This window comes from Chelonoidis abingdonii, chromosome 6 (assembly GCF_003597395.2).
Source record: "Chelonoidis abingdonii isolate Lonesome George chromosome 6, CheloAbing_2.0, whole genome shotgun sequence".
NCBI lineage: Eukaryota > Metazoa > Chordata > Testudines > Testudinidae > Chelonoidis > Chelonoidis abingdonii.
Window position 1 is genome coordinate 85,085,619 of NC_133774.1, and position 24,577 is coordinate 85,110,195.

Here is a 24,577-nt window from a genome sequence, read left to right on the forward strand (position 1 = left end):
TTCTGTTTACAATACGAGGAACAGCTTGATCCTTCAAGTTTTAAAACCGTTTATTTTCCAGACTCCCAAGAAAATTAATTTAGGAACACAGATACGATATACCATTATTACTGTTACTTTTATTTTTATTTGTAATTATTGTTCATATGCTTAGTAATAAATATACTGTGAACTCTGCAAGAAATCAGTAAAGAGCTTAGCCACCTCAAGGAATTTACAGTCTAGAATGGTCAAACAGAATGCCCTGGAAGGAAATAAACTGGAGGCTTTTTGTTCAGTTCATGTGTGAATGATGGTTTGACAAATGCATGGAAAGAAAGGGAGAAATGGAAGAGTAGCAAAGAGGAAGGGGAAAATGGGACATCGGAGCTGGAATTTTGACACAGCAGAGTGGGGAAGGGATGCATTGACACACAAGGTCTGAGATGTAGGTTGGGGAAGAAATGTATGGGGTCTTGAAAGGACTACCAGCGGTGTAGACGTGATGCAGAGATCACAAGGAAGATGGCTTCCTCTGCCATAGCAATCCAGGGATTGAATGGGTGGGGCAGGGCCGTCCTGAGGCATAGGCAGAACAGGCAGCCGCCTAGGGCACCACTCTGCTGGAAGCCTGGACAGATGGGAAGCAGTGGAGCATGTAAGAGCAGGGCTGCTGGGTCCTAGAGAGAGATGAATGCAGCACAGTCTGAGGGAGGGGATTGGCTGCTGGGGTCTCTGGGAAGGGGTTCGAGGAAGGAAAAACACCTGGTAGGGGTGAACAATGGTCACCGATTTTATAGGGCTCCCGGATTTGGTGGTCGTTTTTTATAATATTAGGTTTTCCTAATTCCCCCCACCCCGTCCCGTTTTTCACCACTGGCTGTCAGTCACCCCTAGCTGGTGGCTAATGGTGTACCTTATAAAGACCAGCCCAAATAATTTGGACTGGCCTATAAACAGAACATTCGATTCTGACCAACCCTAGGCTGGAAAAGCACATTCTCTTCCCCCTGGGGGCTGGGGCTTGATTCATTCTTCGTCCGGAGGGAAAACTGCCACAGGGGGCAGGAATGACTGCTGCTTGGCTTTCATTGGGTTGCCCGCCCCCCTGAGATCGATGCTGTCTAATCCCCATGATCAGTTGGGCTGGCAGTTGGTGGGCCCATGCATGTGATTGGGGACCTGAGGGCTGTCCACTCTTGCAACCCAAGAGGTGGATTTGGGGTCCTGCAGTTTTCTACCTATCTCCTCCTCTACTGCAGCTGTTGGACCAGCAGGCTGCGGGGTGAGCCAAGCATGAAAGCAGTACTGTGTTTCCATTTAGATTGTCATTTAGCAAATTTGGTCCCCAAAAATGCTTGCTAACAATCCTGAATTCAATTTCAATATTTTTTTAAATCAATATCTTAGCCAAAACCAGAAAATTAAGTTGACACTTATTTGTGACAAGTTGGTATGGGTAAGGGAGTGGGCCAGTTTTCATCAGAGAAACAAAAAATGTTGACTGACTTTCCTATAGCGTTGTTACTGCTAAATAGAGCCCTCCAACAACTGTAATATCCTCATCTCCTTACTAATGTATAGAGAAGGGGTCGGCAACCTACGGCACACGTGCCACAGGTGGCACATGAGCTGATTTTTGATGGCACGCAGTGGCAGGCTGAGCGACTGAGCCCACCACTGCTCTGGGGTTCCGGCAGCTGCCCCATTGCACCCGGGGTCCTGGCCGTTGGCCCCACTCAGCACCCACTGCTGGCCTGGGGACTCCCAAGGAACCCCAGGCTGGCAGCAGGCTGAGAAGGCCAGCAGCTGAGACCCTGGCTGAGCCACTCAACCCACTGTCCGCCTGGGGTTCCATTCACTCAGCTGGTAGCAGGCTGAGCAGGACTAAATTGAACAAAATAGGACAACAAGGGCAAATGCAAGAACCTAAAGCAGTGGTTCCCAACCTTTTTCGTCTGGTGCCTGCCAGACAAAGGACCATGGCAGTGGATGAGCATCCGCCAAAATGCCGCTGAAATTCGGCGGCATTTCAGCAGCGACGCCTCTGGATGATGCTGCTTATCGGCAGCAAGCGGCGTCATCCAGAGGCATCGCCACCGAATTTCACTGGCATTTCAGCAGATGCTTGTCTGCCGGCCAGCACGCAGGTGCACTGAGAGGCCCCTGCAGGCGCCATGGCACCCACGAGCACTGCACTGGGGACCCCTGACCTAGAAACTCTCCTGAAGAACAGCTATTGTTTTGATTTAAATGGACTTGAACTGTATGAAGAATTGAGTATACTGTCATCCGTGTTGCCACATGCAAAATTGATGATGGACATTGTACAAACTTGTACATATATCCTAATGTGTACATTGCCACTTGTAATCTACTGACAATTCCTGTAACAGTAGCATCAGCAGAATGGAGTTTCTCAAAACTAAAACTCATTAAAAACTATCTCCGCTCTACAAGGAGTCAGGAACACTTGGCTGGTCTTGCTATTCTTGCAGTCAAACAAGGCATCAATTTGTCTGTCATATGATGACATTATTCCTGATTTTTGCAGCCAAACAAGCCAGAAAGATTGCTTTTAATTCAAAACAAATCCTTGTTTCAATCTCTCTTCATATAACTTTCCAATAAAATGTTGACAAATTAAAAAAATTATATTATTTGCACCGTTCTGTAAAATCAGAATTTTTTCTATAGTACTACTTCTTTAGTGCTAGTCCATCAGCATTACAGTGTGCTTAACTACGTTAAACTGGTTTTAATAACATGCGTGTGGCAAGTTTTCCAGTAGCGTAAGTTTATGTTTGTGTTGCTAAGAGCAAGACAGGCACAGGGGCACCAGTTTAATAATCCTGCCTAGGGCACCATAAATCCTAAGGACGGCCCTGGGGTGGGGGATACATCAGTGATCATTGTTTGTTTTAGCTCAGCACTGTGAATCCAGTTCTATCAGAAGAGAATGTATTAGGATGACAGGAATGTAAAATTATGAAGAATTGAGAGAAGCAGTCAACAGGAATGGAGAAGCAAGTGCATGAACTCTTCTTCTGAGCGCCTCTCTGCACTTTTGAATCAGTGGTTCTCTCATATTGTTTAATTTAAAGGGAAAAAGCTTTCCATGTGCAAAATGACTTATTGGCAGGTCTGATCCTGAGGCATGTACAGTGTAAAACCTTTGGAATATTTCATGTTGAACACAGCTCTGTGTTGCTTTAACTCTTAGTTCAGAAATGTCAGGGTTAGAATTAGGGCTGTCAATTAATTCACTCTTAAACAATAATAGAATACAAATTTAAATTTATTATAAATATTTTGGATGTTTTTCTACATTTTCAAATATTGCTCTCAATTACAACAGAATACAAAGTGTCCAGTTCTCACTTTATATTATTATTTTTGATTAAAAATATTTGCACTGTAAAAAAAACAAAATAGTATTTTTCATCTCACCTCATACAGATAAGTACTGTAGTGAAATCTCTTTATCATGAAAGAGCAACTTACAAATGTAGAATTATTTTTTTACATAATTGCACTCAAAAACAAAACAATGTAAAACTTTAGAGCCTTCAAGTCCACTCAGTCCTACTTGTTCAGCCAGTAGCTAAGACAAACAAGTTTGTTTACATTTATAGGAGACTATGCTGCCCGTTTCTGCTTTACAATGTCACCTGAAAGTGAGAACAGGTGTTCACAGGCACTGTTGCTGGCCTTGCAAGGTATTCACGTACCAGGTATGTTAAACATTCATATGCCTCTTCATGCTTCTACTTCTAGACTTCTAAAATTTTACATTGTTTTGTTTTTTGAGTGTAGTTGTGTTAAAAAAAATTCTACATTTGTAAGTTGCACTTTCATGATAGACATTGCACTGCAGTGCTTTTATGAGGTGAACTGAAAAATACTATTTTGTTTTTTACAGTGTAAATATTTGTAATAAAGAATAATAATTTCTCCCTCTTGTCTTCTATACTCTCCTCCCTTCCACTGTGAGGCACTGTACACTTTGTATTCCGTGTTGTAATTGAAATCAATATATTTGAAAATGTAGAAAAAAAGCCAAAAATATCTATAATAAATTTAAATTGGTATTCTGCTGTTAACAGTGTGATTAAAACAGTGATTAATTGCGACTATTTTTATCTTGCGATTAATTGTGATTATTTTTTAATTGTTTGGCAGCCCTAGTTAAAATTAAGCATTCATAATAAATATGGTTTAAAAAAGCAAACTTTCAGATTAGAATATTTAAAAGATAAAATGTTTGTTTCATTAAAGCGAGGGTTGAAAATGGCAGATCTGTTTTGGACTTATAATTTACAGCCCACACAGGATTTTTCAGTTTTAACATTTCTTTGTCATGGAGGCTTTGCTTAGTCATGGAGGCTTTGCTGATATATACTGTCTGTGGTTTGTAATTATTTTCTGATAAGGCACATATGGAGACAAATGTTTTTGCCAGACATAAACATACCAAGCACAAGGAGGAATTACATAAAACTATTATTAAAGCATTTTAAAATCAGCAGATGCTTTTGTCTCGTTCCATTCTAATGTGAGAGTTAATAAACACCAACTAGGGATGTGGGTGTGGGAGAGAGAGACTGCTGTGTGCGCGCGCGCTCTCTCTCTCTCTGTAGGCTTCTCGTGTTTGTCACTTTTGAGAATCCCACTTAACTGATAAACCAATGGAAAACGTAGGAAATAAAGTTGAGCATAGATCAGTAACATAAAAGAAAATAGTCAAGGACACTTAAATCATTGCATGGGCATTGAAAATTACATAGAGGAGTGTGAGTGTAGGTAACTCCCCTATGTATCATAATTGAGCCTGTCCATTTTATAAATAAAAATTTGTCCTGTTCTTTTGTAATTCCCAGTGTACTCTGATCACTTGAAGAAGTCATCAGTTGAGAGCTTAACATTGAGAGTAGGCTGGGTTTATGCACATGTGACTCAAAAACCTGCTCATCAGGATTGTCACACTCTGCCTTCCACTCCAACTCTTGGTATGAAACCTTGCCTTTGGCTTCACTGTGCCAAAAAAAAAAAAAAGGAAAGAAAAAAAAGTGTGTGTGTGTGTATTTTTACAGCAGAATAATTAACATACATTAGCTGTCCCACTGAAAAAATCCTAGTGGAGACAAGGCAGTGTAATTTTTACCTAAGTAGCTAGATGAAGTGAACTACAGGAGAGAGTCTAGGATTATGAAGTACTTTGGCTTGGATCCACAAAGGTACTTGGGCACAGTGAAAGACACTGGAATCCTCAAAGCCTGAGTTAAGTGCCCAGGCTCCTGATACAATGCGTAGGGAGAGAGAGGTGCTTGAGAATGGGAGCCATAATGGCCAGCCATGCTAGCCAATGGGAGATGCCAGGGAGGGGTGTTCCCAAGCCCCACGCGCTCACGGAGTTCAGTGCCCAATATATGAGCTGCAGGGAGGCATCTATCTCTGTTTGAGCTGGGAACCCCTCTGGTGGAGTTAGTGGCTGAGCCGTTTCTTGCGAGAAGTAGTTTTAGTGAAAGCAGCCCTATAACTGTACCTCTTATAAATCCACCCATCCCTGTTGCTGAAAGAATATTTTAAAACAAAAAATCTGTCAAAAACCTGCAGCAGTACTCATAATGTTTGCAAAAACCATAAAAATAAAAGCCTGTGGATGCTGTGTCTACTGCTCTTCAGGAGCAGTCAACTAACAGTTTCCAGTGCTGTTCTGAGATATTGTATAGTCGTGCGTAAACAAAAAGTTGAATAAAAATATATTAATTTCAACACTATTAGGAATACTGGAGTGGGGGGAAAGGAGTTCAGTGTGCTGGTTTGACCTAGAGTAAATGGTGGATTCTCTGTAACTTGATGTCTTTAAATCAAGATTTGAGGACTTCAGTAACTTAGCTAGAGGTTATGGGTTTATTTCAGAAGTGGGCAGATTTGTGGCCTGCAATGTGCAGGAGGTCAGGCTAGATGATCATGATGGTCCTTTCTGGCCTTAAAGTCTATGAGTGTACACTAACAGTAAAATGATAGAACTGGCTGGGGAAAATATTAGATTTTCAGGCCCCTAGTTCTAAGAGACTTTTGCAAATAATGTATAGTTATAAAACACTCTGATTTGAATTCTTTTGCTGTCTTTCAATGCCTTGATGGGTGGTTAGATCATCATTCAAAAGGTGGTGTTAGGGCTGGGAAGCACAAGGCGTCAGGGGTGAGTGTGACCTGTGAAAATAGAATTTAAATCAATTTAATATATTCTCAAAAGCAAGTCTTATGCCATGTTTTGCTTGAGAATGTCAGAGTTCCACTAGTGATTAATCTGATATGACAAAGAAGGTTTGCAGAAAGTATTTAAATTTTATTTTTTGTATGGATAGAACTGTAACACACTTTTTAATGCTGTCACCATGTAAAGCACAATACCTTCAATTTGTTGTGCTGAATAGATTTTATAGTCAATAAGGGCTAATTCCGGATCCCCTTGAAGTCAATGGGAATTTTGCCAAGGGCTTTAGTGGGACCAGGTTTTGGCCCCAAGTGAATTTAAATACCCAATATCTTAATTCTGCTTAAGAAGAGAAAGATCAACTCAATCTCAACTAGTTTAAGATTTTAATGGTTTATTTTTCACTTAGGTGAAATGGAGATACCAGATTCCAATGATCCTCTGAGTCAAGTGGATGGACATGACAGGCAAATTCCAACACCTAAAGGTAAAAATAAGAATGATTTCAATTTTTTTTTTTGAGTAGAAGTGTACTTTAAAATGTACTATGCAAAGGAGTCATTTTTGTTATGTACTTTCTTTATTTACCCAGGCATCAATATGTTGTGAGAAAGAGGGCATGCCTACACAAACCCTTACTGCCTGACAAGCTGGGGTGTAAATCTACAGTACTCCAGCATGCTGCGAGCTAGCTGTCTGTGTGGACCCTACTGATGTGCACTAAAATTTCCGTAGTGTGCATAGACATATTGCCGTACCACAAGGCTTGCATAGACATGCCCCTGTTGTGTCCCAAATGTGACTTAATATTGGTATGGAAATACCCTCACCAGTGATCTCATCTAGATTCAAGGAGTTTCATGATTAATTCCTGTTTAAACTTTCCTTCAGAAACTTGTTGGGTAATTTGATGCCCGAACCACAAAAAAAAAAGAAAAAAAAAAAAGTAGTTTCTATTACATACTCAGTAAAACCATATCATTATGTTACTCAATAGGCAGCATAAAAAGTGACATACCTATGACATGCTACATTCCAGTTTGGATACAATCTCAGGAAATGCATGTTTGCGTTACTTACTGTATTTTGACATGACTGTTTTTGGTAATGTCTTCCTGCCAGCTCCCTTACCACATACAATACTAAAGCAAGGTCACAGTGGGGAAAGGAATATAATGACAAAGCCCCAGAACTGCCATTATATAAAGAATGCTATAAACAAGCAAAATACTATTAATTGACTAGAATAATGGTCAAGATGTAGTATCATTAAACTCCATACTACTGAAAATATTACAGAGGAGGGATTTGAGGAGGAGATGGGGACAGAATCATATGGCCCTTTTGAAATTATTGCATCTTGGGGACTAACGAGCATATTTTTCAGCAAAGCTGCTATTTATCTCTGCTTTTTTTCCTCTTTTTTGGGGAGAGTCTTGTTTCATATTGTGTGTTGAGTTTATATATCTTCATTCATTTAACAATTTTCTTTTTGTGCAATAATACCATCTCTCTCTCCCCCTCCCTCCCCCTTTGCTGTGGCAAGGTTTTCTTTCCCAGTGGTTGGATGTTCATGGTCATATTCTGTATAGTTGTCATAATTAGTGTACATAGTTCTTAGAGTTAGTGTATATAGTAGTTGTCCCTGTTATCAAGTGACTGTTCGCCCCGGGGGCTGGACATGCCTTGTTCCCCAGGCTTCAAGCCATGTGCCTCTAGCAGCAAGCTGATGCCGTACACTAGCTGTCTAAAGTGGCTGTGGAGTCTCACATGAAAGAGAAGGGCCAGATCTGCAGGGACTTCAAACCCCGTACCAGAAGAAGGGACATTCAAATGAAAGCCATTCTCATGGAGACGGCCCTCAGACCAGCCTCGGAACCAAGCCTCTCCGAATCGGCACCAAGCACTCCTCCAGCACCGTGTTCTTCCCGGCACCATTCTCCATCCCCAGTGCTGAAGAGGGACAAGCAGGGAGGAACTGGCATAGTGAGACCTGAATCGGGCCACTTGTCCTCTCCTGAGCCATTGATGGCTCCACAGACTCCACCTACAGTGCCCACCACAGAATCCCAGGAGCAGCCATGGAGCCAGACGGTTCCTGGCCTCCTTGGTGCTGGAGGCTTTTCAGGCGGCGAAGGATCTGCTGTCCCTCCTGATCCTGCTGACTCCTAAGGACCCCCACCGGCTAGGGCAACCAAGGTCAGAAGGGAAGAAGTCCGTCAAGCTCTGTCTCAGTATGAGGCACTGTCCAGAGGCAAGACCTCCATGGTACCAATGCATTGACTGCCATCCTGACACTGGTCCCCGTCTGTCAGCACTGCCCAGTGGTGAAAGCAGGTACTGCACCACCATGGTCTCCAAGGTAAGAATCCTCTCAGGAGTCTGAAGGGGAATCCTTCGCTCCATCCAAGGCCTATCGATACCCAGCCTCCAGATTTCAGTACCAGCCCTCCTGCTGGCACCTAGCCACCAGGCCAGGACTGGCCAATTCATGAGACCTGATCCCGAAGACCAAGAGGGATCTACAGCCTATCGTGGACCTGCATGGCCTCAACAAATATCTCAAGAAACTGAGGTTCTGCATGGTCTCTCTGGCCTCCATCGTTTGCTTCCTGGATCCAGGAGACGGGTACACCACCCTTGACTTAAAGGATGCCTATTTATACATCTCTATCTTCTGCAGCCACAGAAGATTCCTCAGGTTCATAGTGGGATAATGCCACTACCAATACATTGCCCTTCCCTTCTGTCTTTCGGCAGCACCAGGGGTTTTGATGAAGTGTGTGGTGATGGCAGTGTTCCTCAGGCATCAAGCCATGCAAGTCTACCCATACCTTGATGACAGGTTGATCATAGGTCGGTCACTGGCTCAGCTGCAGCACAGTATCAGCATAGTACAGATCAACTTCCAGGAACTGGATCTATTGATAAACGAGCAGAAGTCAACCCTGGTCCTGGTTCAGAGAATAGAGTTCATGGGGGCAGTGCTCGATTCAACCCAGGCTACAGCCTCCCTACTGGCTGCCCATTTCCAAGCTACGTAGGACCGAATTTCCAAAGTCATGATCCACCCACTAACAACAGGTCAGGTCTGCCTCAAGCTGTGGGGTCACATGGCAGCATGCACCTACATGGTGCAGCACACAAGGTTCAGTATGTTTCTGAACCTTTCAGTGGCAGCGCCACTCACGCTCCTACCCTGCCCAGACTTGATTCCACAAGACCACAGATGGTTGCTTCACTTGAACCTCACCTCCCAGCACCTGATAACATGGTTGCTGAACCCTGAAGAGTAGGCCTGCTTGGAACAGATTCAACAAGTCTTGCTAGGTAGTAGAAAACCTTCCACCAGGACTATCTACTTGGCCAAGTGGAGACGTTTCATTTATTGACCCTCCGAATAGAATATCTCTCTTCTGGTCCTCTCTGCAATCTATCTTGGACTGCTCCACCTAAAGCATCAAGGTGTGGCTCTCTCATCTATTGAAGTTCACTTGGGAGTCATTTCAGCCTTCCACCCTCCAGTGCCTGGCAGATGAGTGTTTTCCCATGAGATGACAGGTTTCTCCAGGGGCTGGAAAGACTCTACCCTCAGGTTCGTGATCTAATTCCCTCATGGGACTTAAAATTTGGTCCGGTTGAGGCTCACTGGGTCTCCCTTCAAGCCATTAGCATCATGCCCCATAGTGCTTCTCTCTTGCAAGGTCGCCTTCCTGATGACCATCACCTTGGCCAGAGGGTCTCTGAGATCAAAGTCCTGATATCAGAACCCCCTTATATGGTGTTGTTCAAGGACAAGGTTTGGCTGTGCCCCCATCTGGCCTCCCTACCAAAGGTGATGTTGCAGTTCCACAACAACTAGGACATTTTCTTCCTGTCTTCTTTCCAAATCCTCACAAGACCGTGAAGGAACATCAGTTTTGTACAGTGGATGTTAGGCGTGCTCTCGTCTTCTATATTGAGAGTACCAAGCTCTTCCACAAGTCCACACAACTCTTTGTAGCAATAACGGAAAGCATGAGCGAGCTACCTGTGTCATCCCAAAGAATCTCGTCCTGGATAACCACCTGTATCCGAGCTTGCTACGAGCAGGTGAAGGTTCCACCTCTGGCCATCATGACTGCACATTCAATGAGAGCCCAGGCTTCATCAGCAGGCTTTCTCACACAGGTACTAATCCAGGATATCTGCAGAGCTGCCACATGGTCATCAGTTCATACCTTTGCGTCCCACTATGCCATCAACCAACAGGCCCAGGATGATGTCAGTTTCGGGAGACCATTGTTGCAGTCAGCACATCCATGAGCCAACCTCTGGGGTTATTGCTTGTGAGTCACCTAGCATGAAATGGACATGAGCAAGCACTCGAAGTCAAAAACGGTTACTAACCTTTCATAACTGTTGTTTTTTTGAGATGTGTTGTTCATATCCAGTCCATGACCCACCCTCCTACTCCTCTGTCAGAGTTACTGGCAAGAAGGAACTGTGTGTGTATGGGGCCAGTGGCGCATACGCATGTGACTTCAGAGAGGGCTGGAGCCAGCCCTACCGATACCACTGAGGGAAAAATATCCAGCAACTGTGCATGCAGCGCGCACACATCTATCATGGAATGGACATGAGCAACATATCCTGAAGACCAAGAGTTATGAAAAGTTAGTAACAGTTTTATATTTTGGTTTGCTGGCAACTCTGAAAAATTGGAAAATAGAATTCATTTCAGGGCAAACTGCAAACAATTTTTTTGGAAATATTCAGCAAACGTAAAAGCTGGAAAAAATGGAAGAATGACAGCCAAGATTTCAAAAAAATAGAAGCCTAAAGTTTGGCTCCAAATAAATATTTAGACACGGGTTTTTCTGAAAATTCCACCCTAAGGGAGTTAGTTGTCCAAGACCCAGTGAAATTCTTTGGAATTTGAAGTAACTCTCTTAGATGCCTTTGAAATTTTAACTTTCAAACATAATAGCATGAGTTTCTGGGAACTCAGTGCTTTTGAAAATTGGGCCATCTGTGTGTGTGCCTGGCCAGCTAAACAAATGCTCCCACAATTGTGTGCCTACACTTACATGAAGCAGCTACCCTATGTGTGTATACAAATATGCTTTCATGGTGATTACACGCACACATGCAGGCTATGGCATTGCACATGCATTTTTTATCATTGACCTGGGTAAGGCCTCTTTCCAAAATGTTGTTTTGAGATCTTAACCTAAAATATCTTCCTTTGTAAGTAGCAGTGATTTCATTCCTTGCTGCAGTCAGCTATGTGTTCCAGGATGGATATTATTTAAACAATACATGTTTTCTTCATTGGGAAGCCCAAAAGTATTATCAGTCTAGTGGTAGTTGTATCCTTTGTTTTTTAACCTGTTTGTTAGCTGTTCTTGAGAATTTGGTAACAGCTTGATATTCCAATAATCTGTGAAAGAACTTTCCGTATTTCTACCATCTTTCCAACACTCACAAGAATCACTGCTCTATCTTAATGTGTTTACTGTGAGATTCTCTTTGCTATATTTTATATTATTTTCATTCCATCTTAAAAGATGAGGAACTGGCAAACTAACAGAGGCAATTCAATATATAAAAGAGTTCTGACCATATTGCAGTGTTAGTTGTTTCTGCAGCCTAGTGTATATGTGGGATGCCAGGGCCATCATAGTTTGATATGTGGACTAAATTTTGCTAAGTTTTGCATTTTTCCAGGCAAGGTGGAATATTAGAACTGATTATAAGACATTTTATAAACCATAACAAGTGAGAAGTTTTAATTTAAAACTACTGTGCCTATGGCAAATACAGAAATATCTAGCAGATTGATTTTTCCGTCTGAATCCTTGGCATTCAGACAGCAGATTCAAAGCCTATTGAAGGCAATGGGAGTTTTATCTTTGATTTCAATGGGCTTTGGATCAAAGTCAGAATAAAGCAAAAATTCCCTAACAATAACTTAGATATAACGGAACAAATTCATTTGCAATATAATAGGACTTTTAAAAATAAAAATTTTCGACTTGAATATCTGTATCCCAAAGCAAATGTAATTGTTGGAACATAACATATTTATAACTGCAGTAATGCTATCTGAACATAGTGAACCTTAGCCATTTTTGTAGGGGCTTTTTTTCCTTGTTTCATAAAATATGCCACTACTGTACCAGATTACTAAATCTGTTTGAGTTTACAAAGTCTCCAGTTGGCTGGCACAGTATTTGAAGTATTGCTCACAAAACACAATTTAAATACATAAACATAATTCAAGTTCTGTTACATTGCATTTCACTTTTTCATACATTTATGGGAAATAGAATATTTGTAAGGAGAGAGCACCACATTTTTGGAGAATCATGAGATGCCCAATTAATGAAAGAGAGCAGTTTCTTACCCCAAATCATTGCATCTAAGTGGAATCCACACAATATTTGTGGCATACCATGCACCATAAAAAGTAACTGTTCATTATCACCACAGAAATTAAATAAAGAAAACATTCTTAACAATATAGCTGGTTAAATTTTCCACTTTGTTTGGAAGATTTGCAATTATAGGTTATCCGAAAAGAACGTCAAATAACAGGGCAGCATAACAAATGGCTGGCTGCACTGTCATACAATTACTTCAGATTTAGTAAGTTTTGTAAACAGCAGGCTTCCCCCTCTATTTGACATTGGTGAGCCTCATCTGGAGTACTGTATCCAGTTTTGGGCCCCACACTACAAAAAAGATGTGGAAAACTTGGAAAGAGTCCAGCGGAGGGCAACAAAAATGATTAGGGATCTGGAGCACATGACTTATGAGGAGAGGCTGAGGGAACTGGGATTGTTTAGTCTACAGAAGAGAAGAAAGAGGGGGAATTTGATAGCTGCTTCCAACTACCTGAAAGGGGGTTCCAAAGAGGATGGATCTAGATTGTTCTCAGTGGTACCAGATGACAGAACAAGGAGTGATGGTCTCAAGTTGCAGTGGGGGAGGTTTAGGTTGGATATTAGGGAAAAAAATTTTCACTAGGAGCATGGTGAAGCACTGGAATGGGTTACCTAGGGAAATTCTTACAGGTTTTTAAGGTTGGTCTTGACAAAGTCCTGGCTGGGATGATTTAGCCGGGGATTGGTCCTGCTTTGAGCAGGGGGTAGGACTAGATGACTTCCTGAGATACCTTCCAACCCTGATATTCTATGATTATATGTATCATTTCTCAGAAGAAATTAAACTACCAAATAAAGAATTGGTGCTTCAAGGTATTGATACAGAAATAGGGTAGGTGTAGTACATTGCACTTATGTTTCTAACTTTTTCTGTAGGATGTTGGTAGAAAAACATTCGTGTCAGGTTAGTTCAATAGGACAAAAAATATTTATTACTTGATTTGTAGTAACAAAGTAACTTAAAATATTATTTAATATGTTTATAAAAATGGCAGGAGAAAAAAATGAACTTGAGCCAAAGTCAGAGTTGGTGAAAGTGGATTCCATTTCATTGACATCAGGGAAATGACATCTGGTCACACCAGATCTGAATTTGGCCATAGAATATTGGTGTTTCTTTCTCTGATAGTTTCTCAAGCAGTTTTGTTCCTGTCGCTTTTGGTATCTGGTCTTAAGTTCAGATCACATATTCTGGATCACTTAAAAGCTGTGGAGGAAATTCATTGCTAAAGTAACTGGTTTCACTGAAATTATAGCAGAAATGAATTTGAGCCAATTTGTGTAGTAATCCTTTGGGGTTGAGGTTTTGATCTATAATAAATACCTCTCATGCATCCTATCTCACTGAATTAAATACCATTCTACAGTTGAATAAATTTTAATTTACAAGGAAATGTCTGTGACTGGGCTGATTTAGCCAAATTCACTCCAAGTCAAAATTTTAAATAGCCGATAGTAAAAAGTATTGAAGCAAGTGTTATCCAGCCTGTGAGCTGGAGGCCAATTTACGGGTCTCAAAGGTAACCATATTAAGAAGAAAAAGTTTTAATTATGAATTGAAAGAGTGCTTCCTGACTACACTCTGTGGTTTTCAAACAGAAGTGCTTAAATCGGCCCCTTCACTACAGAGAGGTGGTATGGAGCACAGTGGTCCCACTTGCCTGGCAGAACCAGAAATAGCTCCGATATGACCTGGGAATGCTCTGAGTAGCAGCTGTTGTTTCCTGGCTACAGCTGTAGAGCAGCTTCTCATCTGACAGTCTGCTATATCACAGGAAGAGAGAAGAGAGTAACTCTGGATAGTTCAAAGATGGGAATTCAACTGGTTCTGCCTGAGCCTAAGGAAGCACCTAGTAAAGGATAGCGCCTCTCCTCCGTACAGCCATTCACAATGCCCAAGAAAGGAGGGAAAGGGAAAAGCACAAGCAACCAGTTACAGCTTCCTGACTCTCTGACCGGGTTGAGGTCATAACAGCCTGGGAACAGCCAGGGGTAGCAAAGAGAGAGTTGGAGAGCAGAACTTTATTTTTGTTTCTTTTCATGAAATATTTTTTCTGACGTAAGCTGTGTCATTGGAAACCCATATTTTGACAAATATATTGAATTATTGCAATCTATCCATCTTCCTCCGCCCATCTCTGCCTTGACAACCCAAAGTGAAAGTAAACTACGTTGTTGTTATTGTCTCTGCAAAAGTGGCAATACCAGTTTGGGAATTTTTAAATACTAAGTTAAGATTGAATTCATCTTGGAAATTGCTATTCTAATTTGTGGTGGGATGGATGTGTGTTCTCTGTAGTTAATTGAAATACTGGTGTGTGTGTGTGTGTGTGTGTGTGTGTGTTCTGCGGAAATGTTAAATTCAAATAATAGTTAGAAATTAGTTACTTATACCTCTTCCAATAAAGAAGGTATCAAAAGATATAGAAAGGTCAACTGGTGATTTTCTAAGAACATAAGAATATAACAATGGGCATACTGCATCAGACCAGTGGTCCATCTAGCCCAGTATCTTGTCTTCTAAAAGTGTCCAATGCCAGATGATTCAGAGGCCATGAGCAGAACAGGGTAATTTATCGAGTGATCCATCCCCTGTCATCCTGTCCAACTTCAGACAGAAGTTTAGGGAAACCCAGAGCATGGGGTTGCATCCCTGACCATCTTGGCTAATAGCCATTGATGGACCTATTGTCCAAGAAGTTATCTAGTTCTTTTTTGAACCAATTATAATTTGGGCCTTCACAACTTCCCTCGGCAATGAGTTCCACAGCTTCACTGTATGTTGTGTGAAGTACTTCCTTATGTTTGTTTTAAACTTGCCATCTATTAATTTGAGTAATTTTGTACCCTCTCCAAACTTTCCCACCTCACTGTGTACCCCTTTTTCCAGATCTTTGACTATGCTGAATAGCACAGATCCTTGTACAGATCTTTGGGGATCCTACTGTTTATCTCTCTCCAGTGGGACAATTGAACATTGATTTCTACCCTGTGTTTCCTATCTTTTAACCAGTTACTGATCCATAAGAAGACCTTCCCCCTTATCCCATGTTTGCCTACTTTGCTTAGGAGCCTTTGTTAAGGGACCCTGTCTGAAAGTCCAGGTACACTGTATCAACAGGATCACCCTTGTCCACATGTTTGTTGACCCCTCCAAACAATTCTAATAGATTGATAGGTGCGATTTCCCTTTACAAAAGTTGTGTTAACTCTGCCCCAACATATCATGTTCATCTGTGTGTCTGATACTCTTGTTCTTTACTATAGTTGCAACCTATTTGCCTAGTATTGAAGTTAGGCTTACCAGCCTGTAATTGCCAGGATCACCTCTGGAATCTTTTTAAAAAAAATTGGCATCACATTAGCTATCCTCCAGCCATCTGTTACAGAATGTGATTTAAGTGATTAGATTACGTACTACAGTTAGAAATTCTTTAATTTCATATCTGAGTTCCTTCAGAACTCGAGTGAGTACCATCTTGTGACTTATTACTGTTTAATTTATCAGTTTGTTCCCAAACCACCTCTATTGACACCTCAGTCAGGGACAGTCCCTCAGCTTTGTCACCTAAAAAGAGTGGCTCAGCTGTGGGAATCTCCCTCACATCCTCTGCAGTAAAGCCTGATGCAAAGAATTTATTTAGCTTCTCCACAATAGCTTTGTTTTCCTTGTATGCTCCTTTAGCACCACTATTGTCCAGGGCTTCTGATGTACTTTTTTTTTTTTTCGCTATTAGTTTTTTCCTTTTGCTAGGTGGTCTTCAAAATCTTTTTTGGTCTGCTTAACTATACTTTTACACTTGACTTGCCAGAGTTTATGCTCCTTTCTATTTTCCTAAGCAGGGTTTGAGTTCCATTTTTTTGTCTCTAGCCACCTCTTTTATTCTATTTAGCTGTGGTGTTATTTTTTTCATTCTATTTATTTATTTATTTGTTTAAACTTTTTTTTAAATTTGGGTTATACATTTAATTTGAGCTTATATTTTAGTGGGGTTTAGAAGATTCCATGCAACTTGCTGGCATTTCACTCTTGTGATTGTTCCTTTTAATTTCTGGTTAAATAGCCTCCTCATTTTTGTGTAGTTCCCTTTTAATGCTATTGTGGTGGATTTCTTTAGTATTCCCCCCGCACACACACACCAGGATGTTAAATTTAATTACATTGTGGTTGCTGTTACCGAGTGGTTCAGCTATATTAATCTCTTGGACCAGATTCTGTATGCAATTTCGATCTAAATCAAGCATTGCCTCTCCCCTTGTGGGTTACAGAACTAGCTGCTTCAAGAAGCAGTCATTAATGGTGTCTAGAAATTTCACCTCTGTATCCTGTTCCCAGTCCATATGGGGATAGCTGAAATCCCCCATTATTATTGGCTGTTCTATTTTTGTAGACTTTCTAATCTCAATCTGAGTATTGTACAATTCCTGCCACCATCTTGGTGAGGTGGTCAGTAGTATGTTCCTACTGGTATATTGTTATTATTCAAGCATGGAATTCTATCCATAGCTATTCTGTGGTACAGTTTGATTCATTTAAGATTTTTACTATATTTCACTATATGGTTTCTCTCACATATACTGCCACTTCTCCACCACTGTGACCTACTCTGCCATTCCTATATATTTTGTACTCTTATTACCAGGCCCCATCAATTATCATCATTCCACCAAGTTTCTATGATGCCTATTATATCAGTATCCTCATTTAATACCAGGTACTAAAGTTAACCCATCTTAGCATTTAGACCTAGAATTTGTATAGAAGTACTTATAAAAGTTGTCAATATTTGTTGTCTTCATGTAATGTAACTGAATGGGCCTCTTTTGCATTTGATTGTTTTTCTTTAGTTCCTACCTGTACTTTTCAACTTCTGTCCTCTCCTCTTTATTAGGATATGGGGTATTCCTTTTAATAAATCCTTCCCTAAAGGATGTCTGTGTCTGAACCTTGTGCTCCTCTGCACTTGTCAGCTTTCCCTTAGTTTAAAAACTCCTCTTCAGCCTTTTCAATTTTACATGTCAGCAGTCTGGTTCCATTTTGGTTTAGGTGCAGCCCATTCTTCCTGTATAGCTTCCTCCTTTCCCACAAGGTTCCCCAGTTCCTAATAAACCAAAATCCCTCCTTCAAACACGATAGGCTCATCTATACCTTGAGGCCTTGCAGTTCTGGCTGCCTAAATGGCTCTGTACATGGTACTGGAAGCATTTCAGAGATAGTTATCATGGAGATCCTGGAGTTTAATCTTTGACCTAGCAGCCTAAATTTGGCCTCCAGGATTCTCTCCTATCTTTCCCTATGTCATTGGTACCTGTGTGTGTCACGACCACCAGTGCTTCCCCAGTACGGCACATAAGTCTGTCTAGGTGACTCGAGAGGTCTGCAACTCTGCATCCGACAAGCAATTCACCGTGAGGTTCTCCTGGTCATCACAAACTCAGTTGTATATATTTCTAATGATCAAATCCTCCATTGAGTAGATATGCGGACAGAGCTGGCACCAGGGTTTGTAGCAGGGTTTGGTTTCGATCCCTCAGACAGAGACAAACACCCACAGAATCTCTATCTAGCGTTCTTAAAACTGCAGTACCCACCTGGGGAAGTGAAGAAACAGATTGACAGAGCAACACCCATCCTTTCATGTATTTATACCTGCTCCTATATTTTTTACTTCATACATCTGATAGGGTGAGTTCTATCCCACGAAAGTTAATGCCCAAATAAACTTGTTAGTCTCTAAGGTGCCACAAGGACTCCTCGTTTTGGGGGGTTCTTTTGCTTGTATTTTTTGTTGTTCTACTATGCTCCGTTTTCTCATTGTCTCCCTCATTTCTGTGCTCTTTCACTTTTGTATTGCTCTTTGCTTCCCTCCTTCCCCTTCCTCTCTTATTTTTTGAAAAATTAAATTTTTGAAGAGGTTTTTCAGGATCTCTTATTTACCATCTTTGACTGCTTCCCTCAAAAAGGCCCCACATCAAGGTGACACTTCCACATCTTTTAAAGAGTCTGGACATGTTTCCTCCTTCCAGAAGAGTGCCTCATTGACTTCTTGTAACCTGTGTTCTTTCTGTCTTCCCTATTTCTGCCCACCGGGCCAAAACCATGGCTGAATATCCTATTTGTATAGTGCTTCTACCCTTTGTGGCCTAGCGACAAAACTGCCAGTGAGCCAACAGCATAGCTTCTTCTATATCCATGTTTTGTCAGTCTTCTCTCCTTTGTCTTAGTTTGTCTTTTACATTCCTCTTTTATCCCGTCCCTTCATCTTTCCCTTATGTTTTTCTCTTTTCTTGTTTCATTTTCTTCCCCTTGTTTTCCTTCTCCTTCTATTCCCACCTGTATTTCTCCTCCTCTTCTTCCTACTTGGTTTCTTTTCATTCCCCTAAGGATCTCCCAGATCTCTGACCTTACTTCAGGTCCTACTGGTGCTGCTGCTTCTACTTATACAATAGCTGTTCTTCAGCCTAAAACTGCTGGTACTGACATGAATGTTAAACAGCTTGTCTTTGTTTATTAAATACTGTTCAGTTCAGTGATAATACCAACTCATCTAAGTTATATCTTGCATCATTGCTAAGATGCTTTTCAACAACACAATGAATACATATTCACTCCATTTTGCAAACCATTTGAAGAGGCTTGTGCCATCCAAGTGTAGAGACTTCTAAATAATGTAGTAGTGACTCACTAATCAGAAGTTAGTATTAAATAAATTTTTTACAAATTTTCTAGTACATTTTCTAGTGCTTTTGTCCACTCTATTTCCAAGTCATGAGTCTTCCAGACTTCCCTGGAAGAGAGTAGGTCTCACTGGTATTTTAGAATTGGAAAAAATACAGAGAAGGGCAACAGTAATGATTAAGGATATGGAACAGCTTCCATATGTGGAGAGAATAAAAAGACTGGAACTGCTCAACTTGGAAAAGAGATTACTAAGAGAGGACATGGTAGACATCTATGAAATTATGAATGGGTGTGGAGAAAGTGAATAAGGAAATGTTATTTAGTCTTTCACATAACACAAGAACCAGGGGTCACCCACTGAAATTAATAGGCAACAGGTTTAAAACAAACATAAGGAAGCTTTTCACAAAATGCACAGTCAAGGTGTGGAACTCGTTGCCAGGGGATGTTGTGCAAGCCAAAAATATAATTCTGTTCACAGAAGAGTTAGATACATTCAGACAGGATAGGTCCATTAGTGGCTATTATCCAAGAAGGTCAGGGATGCAACCTCATGCTCTGGGTGTCCTTAAACCTCTGATTATCAAAAATTGGGGATGGATCACTTAAAAATTATCCGGTTCTGTTCATTCCCTCTGAATTATCTGGCATTGGCCATCATTGATAGACAGGATACTTGGCTAAATGGACCATTGGTCTGACCCAGTATGGCCATTCTCATGATACAAGCTAAATAGAAGGGGGAAAAAATCTTATTCCAGAATTCCACACAGGCAGTTATAGTTGTATAAATTTACATCTTGCCGTATCTCCGTGCAACTTGCTGTGTAGGTAAGCCCTCATTCATAAGACAGAATTTGGAGGATGATAGGGTTCCAAATCCAGGTTGATGAGAATTGTATTTCTGCATCGCATATATTTGAAGGAAAACTGAAACCATTTTAAAGAGCTTTTCTTAAAAATGTGCCCTTGGGCAGTCTCTTATCCAAATCCCACTGAAGTTTGATCTTTTTTGAACTTTCACCTTTACAGGTTACTTTCTGACCTTTCTGGAACCAGTCAACAATATCACCATTGTCCAGGGCCAGACAGCAATTCTCCATTGCAAGGTAGCAGGAAATCCTTCCCCCAACGTCAGATGGTTAAAAAACGATGCACCAGTGGTTCAGGAGCCAAGAAGGATCATCATAAGAAAAACAGATTATGGTTCACGGTTAAGAATCCAAGATCTCGACACTACTGACACTGGGTACTATCAATGTGTAGCTACTAATGGAATCAAGACAATAAGTGCGACAGGAGTTCTTTTTGTAAGGCTTGGTGAGTCATTTTGCGTTAAAATGTGGCTTTTATGACTCCTTTAATTGGTTTATAGACTAGTTCTTATTTTTCACAATAGCAGAATGAGAAATTAATTTGCTATTTAAAAAACCCCCCTCAACATTAAAAGAAATAAATAAAAGTTGTTGCCTGAGGCCTCTCTCTTCACACAAGAGCTCTTAGCGAAACCTGATACCCATTTACTTGTAATAAAAGAAAGGAACTACATATGGAATGTCTGCAAATATACATCTCAAAGGAAATCACAAATGTTAAATAAGCCCAGTGCAAGGTACAAAAACGGTAAGTTTCATTGTGTCAAATTATCACAATATTGCTGAACTCATTCTGTAAAAAAGAGCTTTTGAAAGGAAAAGGGGAATGAATAACAGTTCATAGTGTTAACTGGTGTTCATAGTTTGGAACACATTCCTTGTGAGATACTGAATGCCCTTAAATGGGTGAAATTAATGGAAGTTGAGGGAACAGAGCACCTGGCAGGAGGTTCTTATCCCTTTTGAGGGATTTGTCACTTAGTCTGCAACCAGAACTTTTATTTGTGTGGTTTTTAAAAGTCCCTGAGGTGGTGGCACAAAACTCTAGGGACACTCCATTTCCTAGACACTGTTCAATATTGTTATGGTAATGATTAACGTCACTATTTGCCTTGGAGAGATGTATTAAATACTAGGGTTTCATATCATGTTCCTATTGTGACACAGGTTACAAGCATGCCTCTGACACATCCTAACAGCTCTGATAGTAAGCCTCAAATGAATTTAATTGGGTTTACTAAGAGATAAGTGATCTGCCAAGATAATGCTTTGTGTTTTTTGAGATTGTATGTTTCTATACCAGGAGATGCATTCTAACAAAAATAAAGTCTACTCAGGTTTCTGCCTGAGTAGACAGAAGATTCATGTGGTTTTTTGAAAATAACCGTATTTATGTGCAGGAACTCAAAACCTTTTGTTTGATGCTTTGCAAGCCTTTCTTAAAGAAATCTATGGAGTTCTATTTAGCCTGCTACTAGCTTTTTAATGCTACAGTCATGAGCTGAATTTGTCAATAATTTGTATTTGTTTTATGTTTATAGGCCCAACAAACAGCCCGAATCACAATTTTCAGTAAGTATTTTTTTTGGAAATAATTTACTGCATCCTTAATGGTTTTGCTGTGAAAGACTTTGAGTCATAAATCCTGCAAACACTGCTGGCAGTCACCACATGTCTTTGCTACAAATATTTAGCTTGATTGGAAACCCTCAGAATGGCTGAAGTCTTTTCAAACAATGATAGCATTGTATTACAGTTAGTTTTGGTTTGACAGAATTTTCTTAAGGAACTTCTGCATGCATATTTCATATTTTAGGGAAGCAAAATACCACAACCTGTGAAGTTTGGATAGTAATCATTTACAGGACAAGTATGAGCAACACTGGTGGCCAGAAATGAACAGGTCAAATTTTAGGTCACTGCAGTTGTAACTTTACCCATGTTATATTACTATAACTGGAAAAATCAAGTGAAATTAGTTCAGGTATTTGTCTCTGAGCAATTAGGAAACCTCTGTTCTGTAATGTGATTCAATTTAGACATGAATGTTTCATGATGGCTTCCTTATTTCTGTCAGCTGCCTGGAGTTGGTGGGCTACCCAAATTACCAAAAAAAAAAAAATGGCTTTGTTTTGCCATTACTGTTGCATATGTTTGAATAACTGTAAGTAAGCTTTATTGTATCATTTGTTCATGTAAATTCTGTGATGCTGCTGTTCAGTAGTGGAATTAGTACATTTTGGGAAGTGTGTGCACTCGTATATTAATAGAAAAAGAGTGTTTGATGGGAGGACAAATGTCATAGTCTACCAAGGACAAACTTGTATATACAGAGTGGGATTTTCAAAAGTATTCGCAAGCCTGAGCCTAAATCTTCTCCCATTGAAGTCAGTGCTAAAACTCTCATTAACTTCAATGGGAGTAGAACTAGACCAATGCTGAGTGATTTTGAAAATCACACCCAGAAATTTTACACTTGCATTAAAACTTTGAACATTTTAAATAATGGAAATGCACTGACCATGAGTCCTGCATCCTCCTTGTATGTTCTTTCACACAGCAATCCTAATACTGTTACTTATATGCATAGAAGTATAAAATCCCTAGGAAAAAAGAGTAGCAGAAAACACATTCTAATTCTCTTCTATTCATATGCTCAGAACATGTACATGAAGGAAAGGATTTTCATAATTTTACAAACTGAAAGGTGAGACTTGAGCCTTCAAAGGGTACTTTGTTGTTAAACCAGTTTAAATTTCATAGGTATATCTCTCCTAAATAAAATTGGGCTATGGCCATTAAGGGTGACACATGGATGTTCACATGAAGAAATGTGCATTTTAGTAACCATTCTGAACCCTACATACATGCTGTGTGTTCTTCATTTTACATCAGAAGAACACCAAGAATCTGTTCTGCCAATTAAGTAATATGTAGGTTTCTGAAGGATATGAATTTCTAACTAGCAAAGAAGGTCAGAATAGAGTTCCAGGAGGGAATAGCATGGGAGTCAGAAGATTAAGAAATGAACAGTGAAGCACTGAATTGATCTCAAAGCATACATTCCTGTGACTTACATAGATGTGAGTTTGATCTGAGCACAGAACAAAGAGCCAGGAACTTCCAGTTCCATTTTTACACTGATTCCCTTTATAACGGTTAGCAAGTCATTCAGTCTCTCTCTCCCTCATTCTGTAATATTTCCCAATCTCATAAGGGCCTTGTAAGGATTAGTTAAACTGATGTTTGGAAAGTGAAAAATTCTGGGTAGTAAATGGGAAAAAGTAATTGTGGTCACATACTAAAGACTGTATTGTAATACATATATACAGAGGGCCAAATTAAGGTTACACAAGCAACCTTAAACTTGCGATTTCCTAACTTTTGAGTTCTTGATGTTGCAACCTTGACTTTATTTTAATGTATTTTTTACTGTAATTTCCTAAATTAAAAAAAATTAAAATTTGAAAAATAATTCCATCATTGTAGAACCATAGTAACCCTCTCCCATATAGATTGTCAACAGAGCAGTGGTATTTAGATCCATGTCAAAGTCCTCTACCACTTCAGCTGATGGAATATTTAGTAGCAGTAGAGGCTGTCTTCTATGCGGACCTGCCACTGCAGGGGGGATGACACGCACTTTGCCAGTGGGTATCACAGCTATTTGCTGGACTGCCAAGGATTGCTAAGACTCAGGAATAATAGGTTTAATTCTAGGCAGGAGCGGCGCCAGGGTTTTTGGCGTCCTAGGCGTGGGTCCTTCCGCGCTCCCGGTCTTCGCGGCACTTCAGCGGCAGGTCCCGGAGCGAGTGAAGGACCCGCCGCTGAATTGCCGCCGAAGACCCGGAGCGCGGAAGGACCCCCCCGCCACTGAATTGCTGCCGAAGACTCGGAGCGCGGAGGGACCCCACGCCGCAGAATTGCCACCAAAGACCCAGAGCGCGGAAGGACCCCCTGCCACCGAATTGCTGCCCCCACAAATCCTGGTGCCCTAGGTGACTGCCTAGGTTGCCTAAATGGAAGCCTGATTCTAGGTTGTGTAGGGGAGTGTTCTGGGACCCTGCAAGTGCAATCCAGGAATTCTAGTGATTCTTCTGTCCCTGTTCCCCATACCTACCTAGCTCCTGCCTATCCCCTCCCATCTTCTGTCCTTCCCTACCTCCCTGACATTTGCCTCATCCCCATCTCTGTCCCATGTCCCACATGACACCCCCCCCCCCGCTCCTATCCTCCCTCATTCCTCTGCTCCTGCCCTTATCACCCCTCCTGTTCCTAGCCCATTTCCCCCAAAGACTCTTATCCTTCCTCTTCCCAGGTTTTTGCCCCTGTACCCATGCCCTGCATATCTTTCCCCACTCTCCCACTCTTCTGTATTCCTGTTAGGTGA

General features: G+C 40.9%; 1 protein-coding gene across 2 annotated transcripts in view; it reads left to right on the forward strand.

Moving 5' to 3' along the window:
* ROR2 (receptor tyrosine kinase like orphan receptor 2) overlaps positions 1–24,577 on the forward strand; it is a 217,931-nt gene that overhangs the window by 146,263 nt on the left and 47,091 nt on the right. For both annotated transcript variants that reach the window (XM_032786541.2, XM_032786542.2), the window contains exons 2-4: positions 6,612–6,689; positions 20,345–20,632; positions 21,729–21,759. In XM_032786541.2, coding sequence (XP_032642432.1) covers positions 6,612–6,689; positions 20,345–20,632; positions 21,729–21,759 — 397 coding nt within the window. The remainder of the gene's footprint in view (positions 1–6,611; positions 6,690–20,344; positions 20,633–21,728; positions 21,760–24,577) is intronic.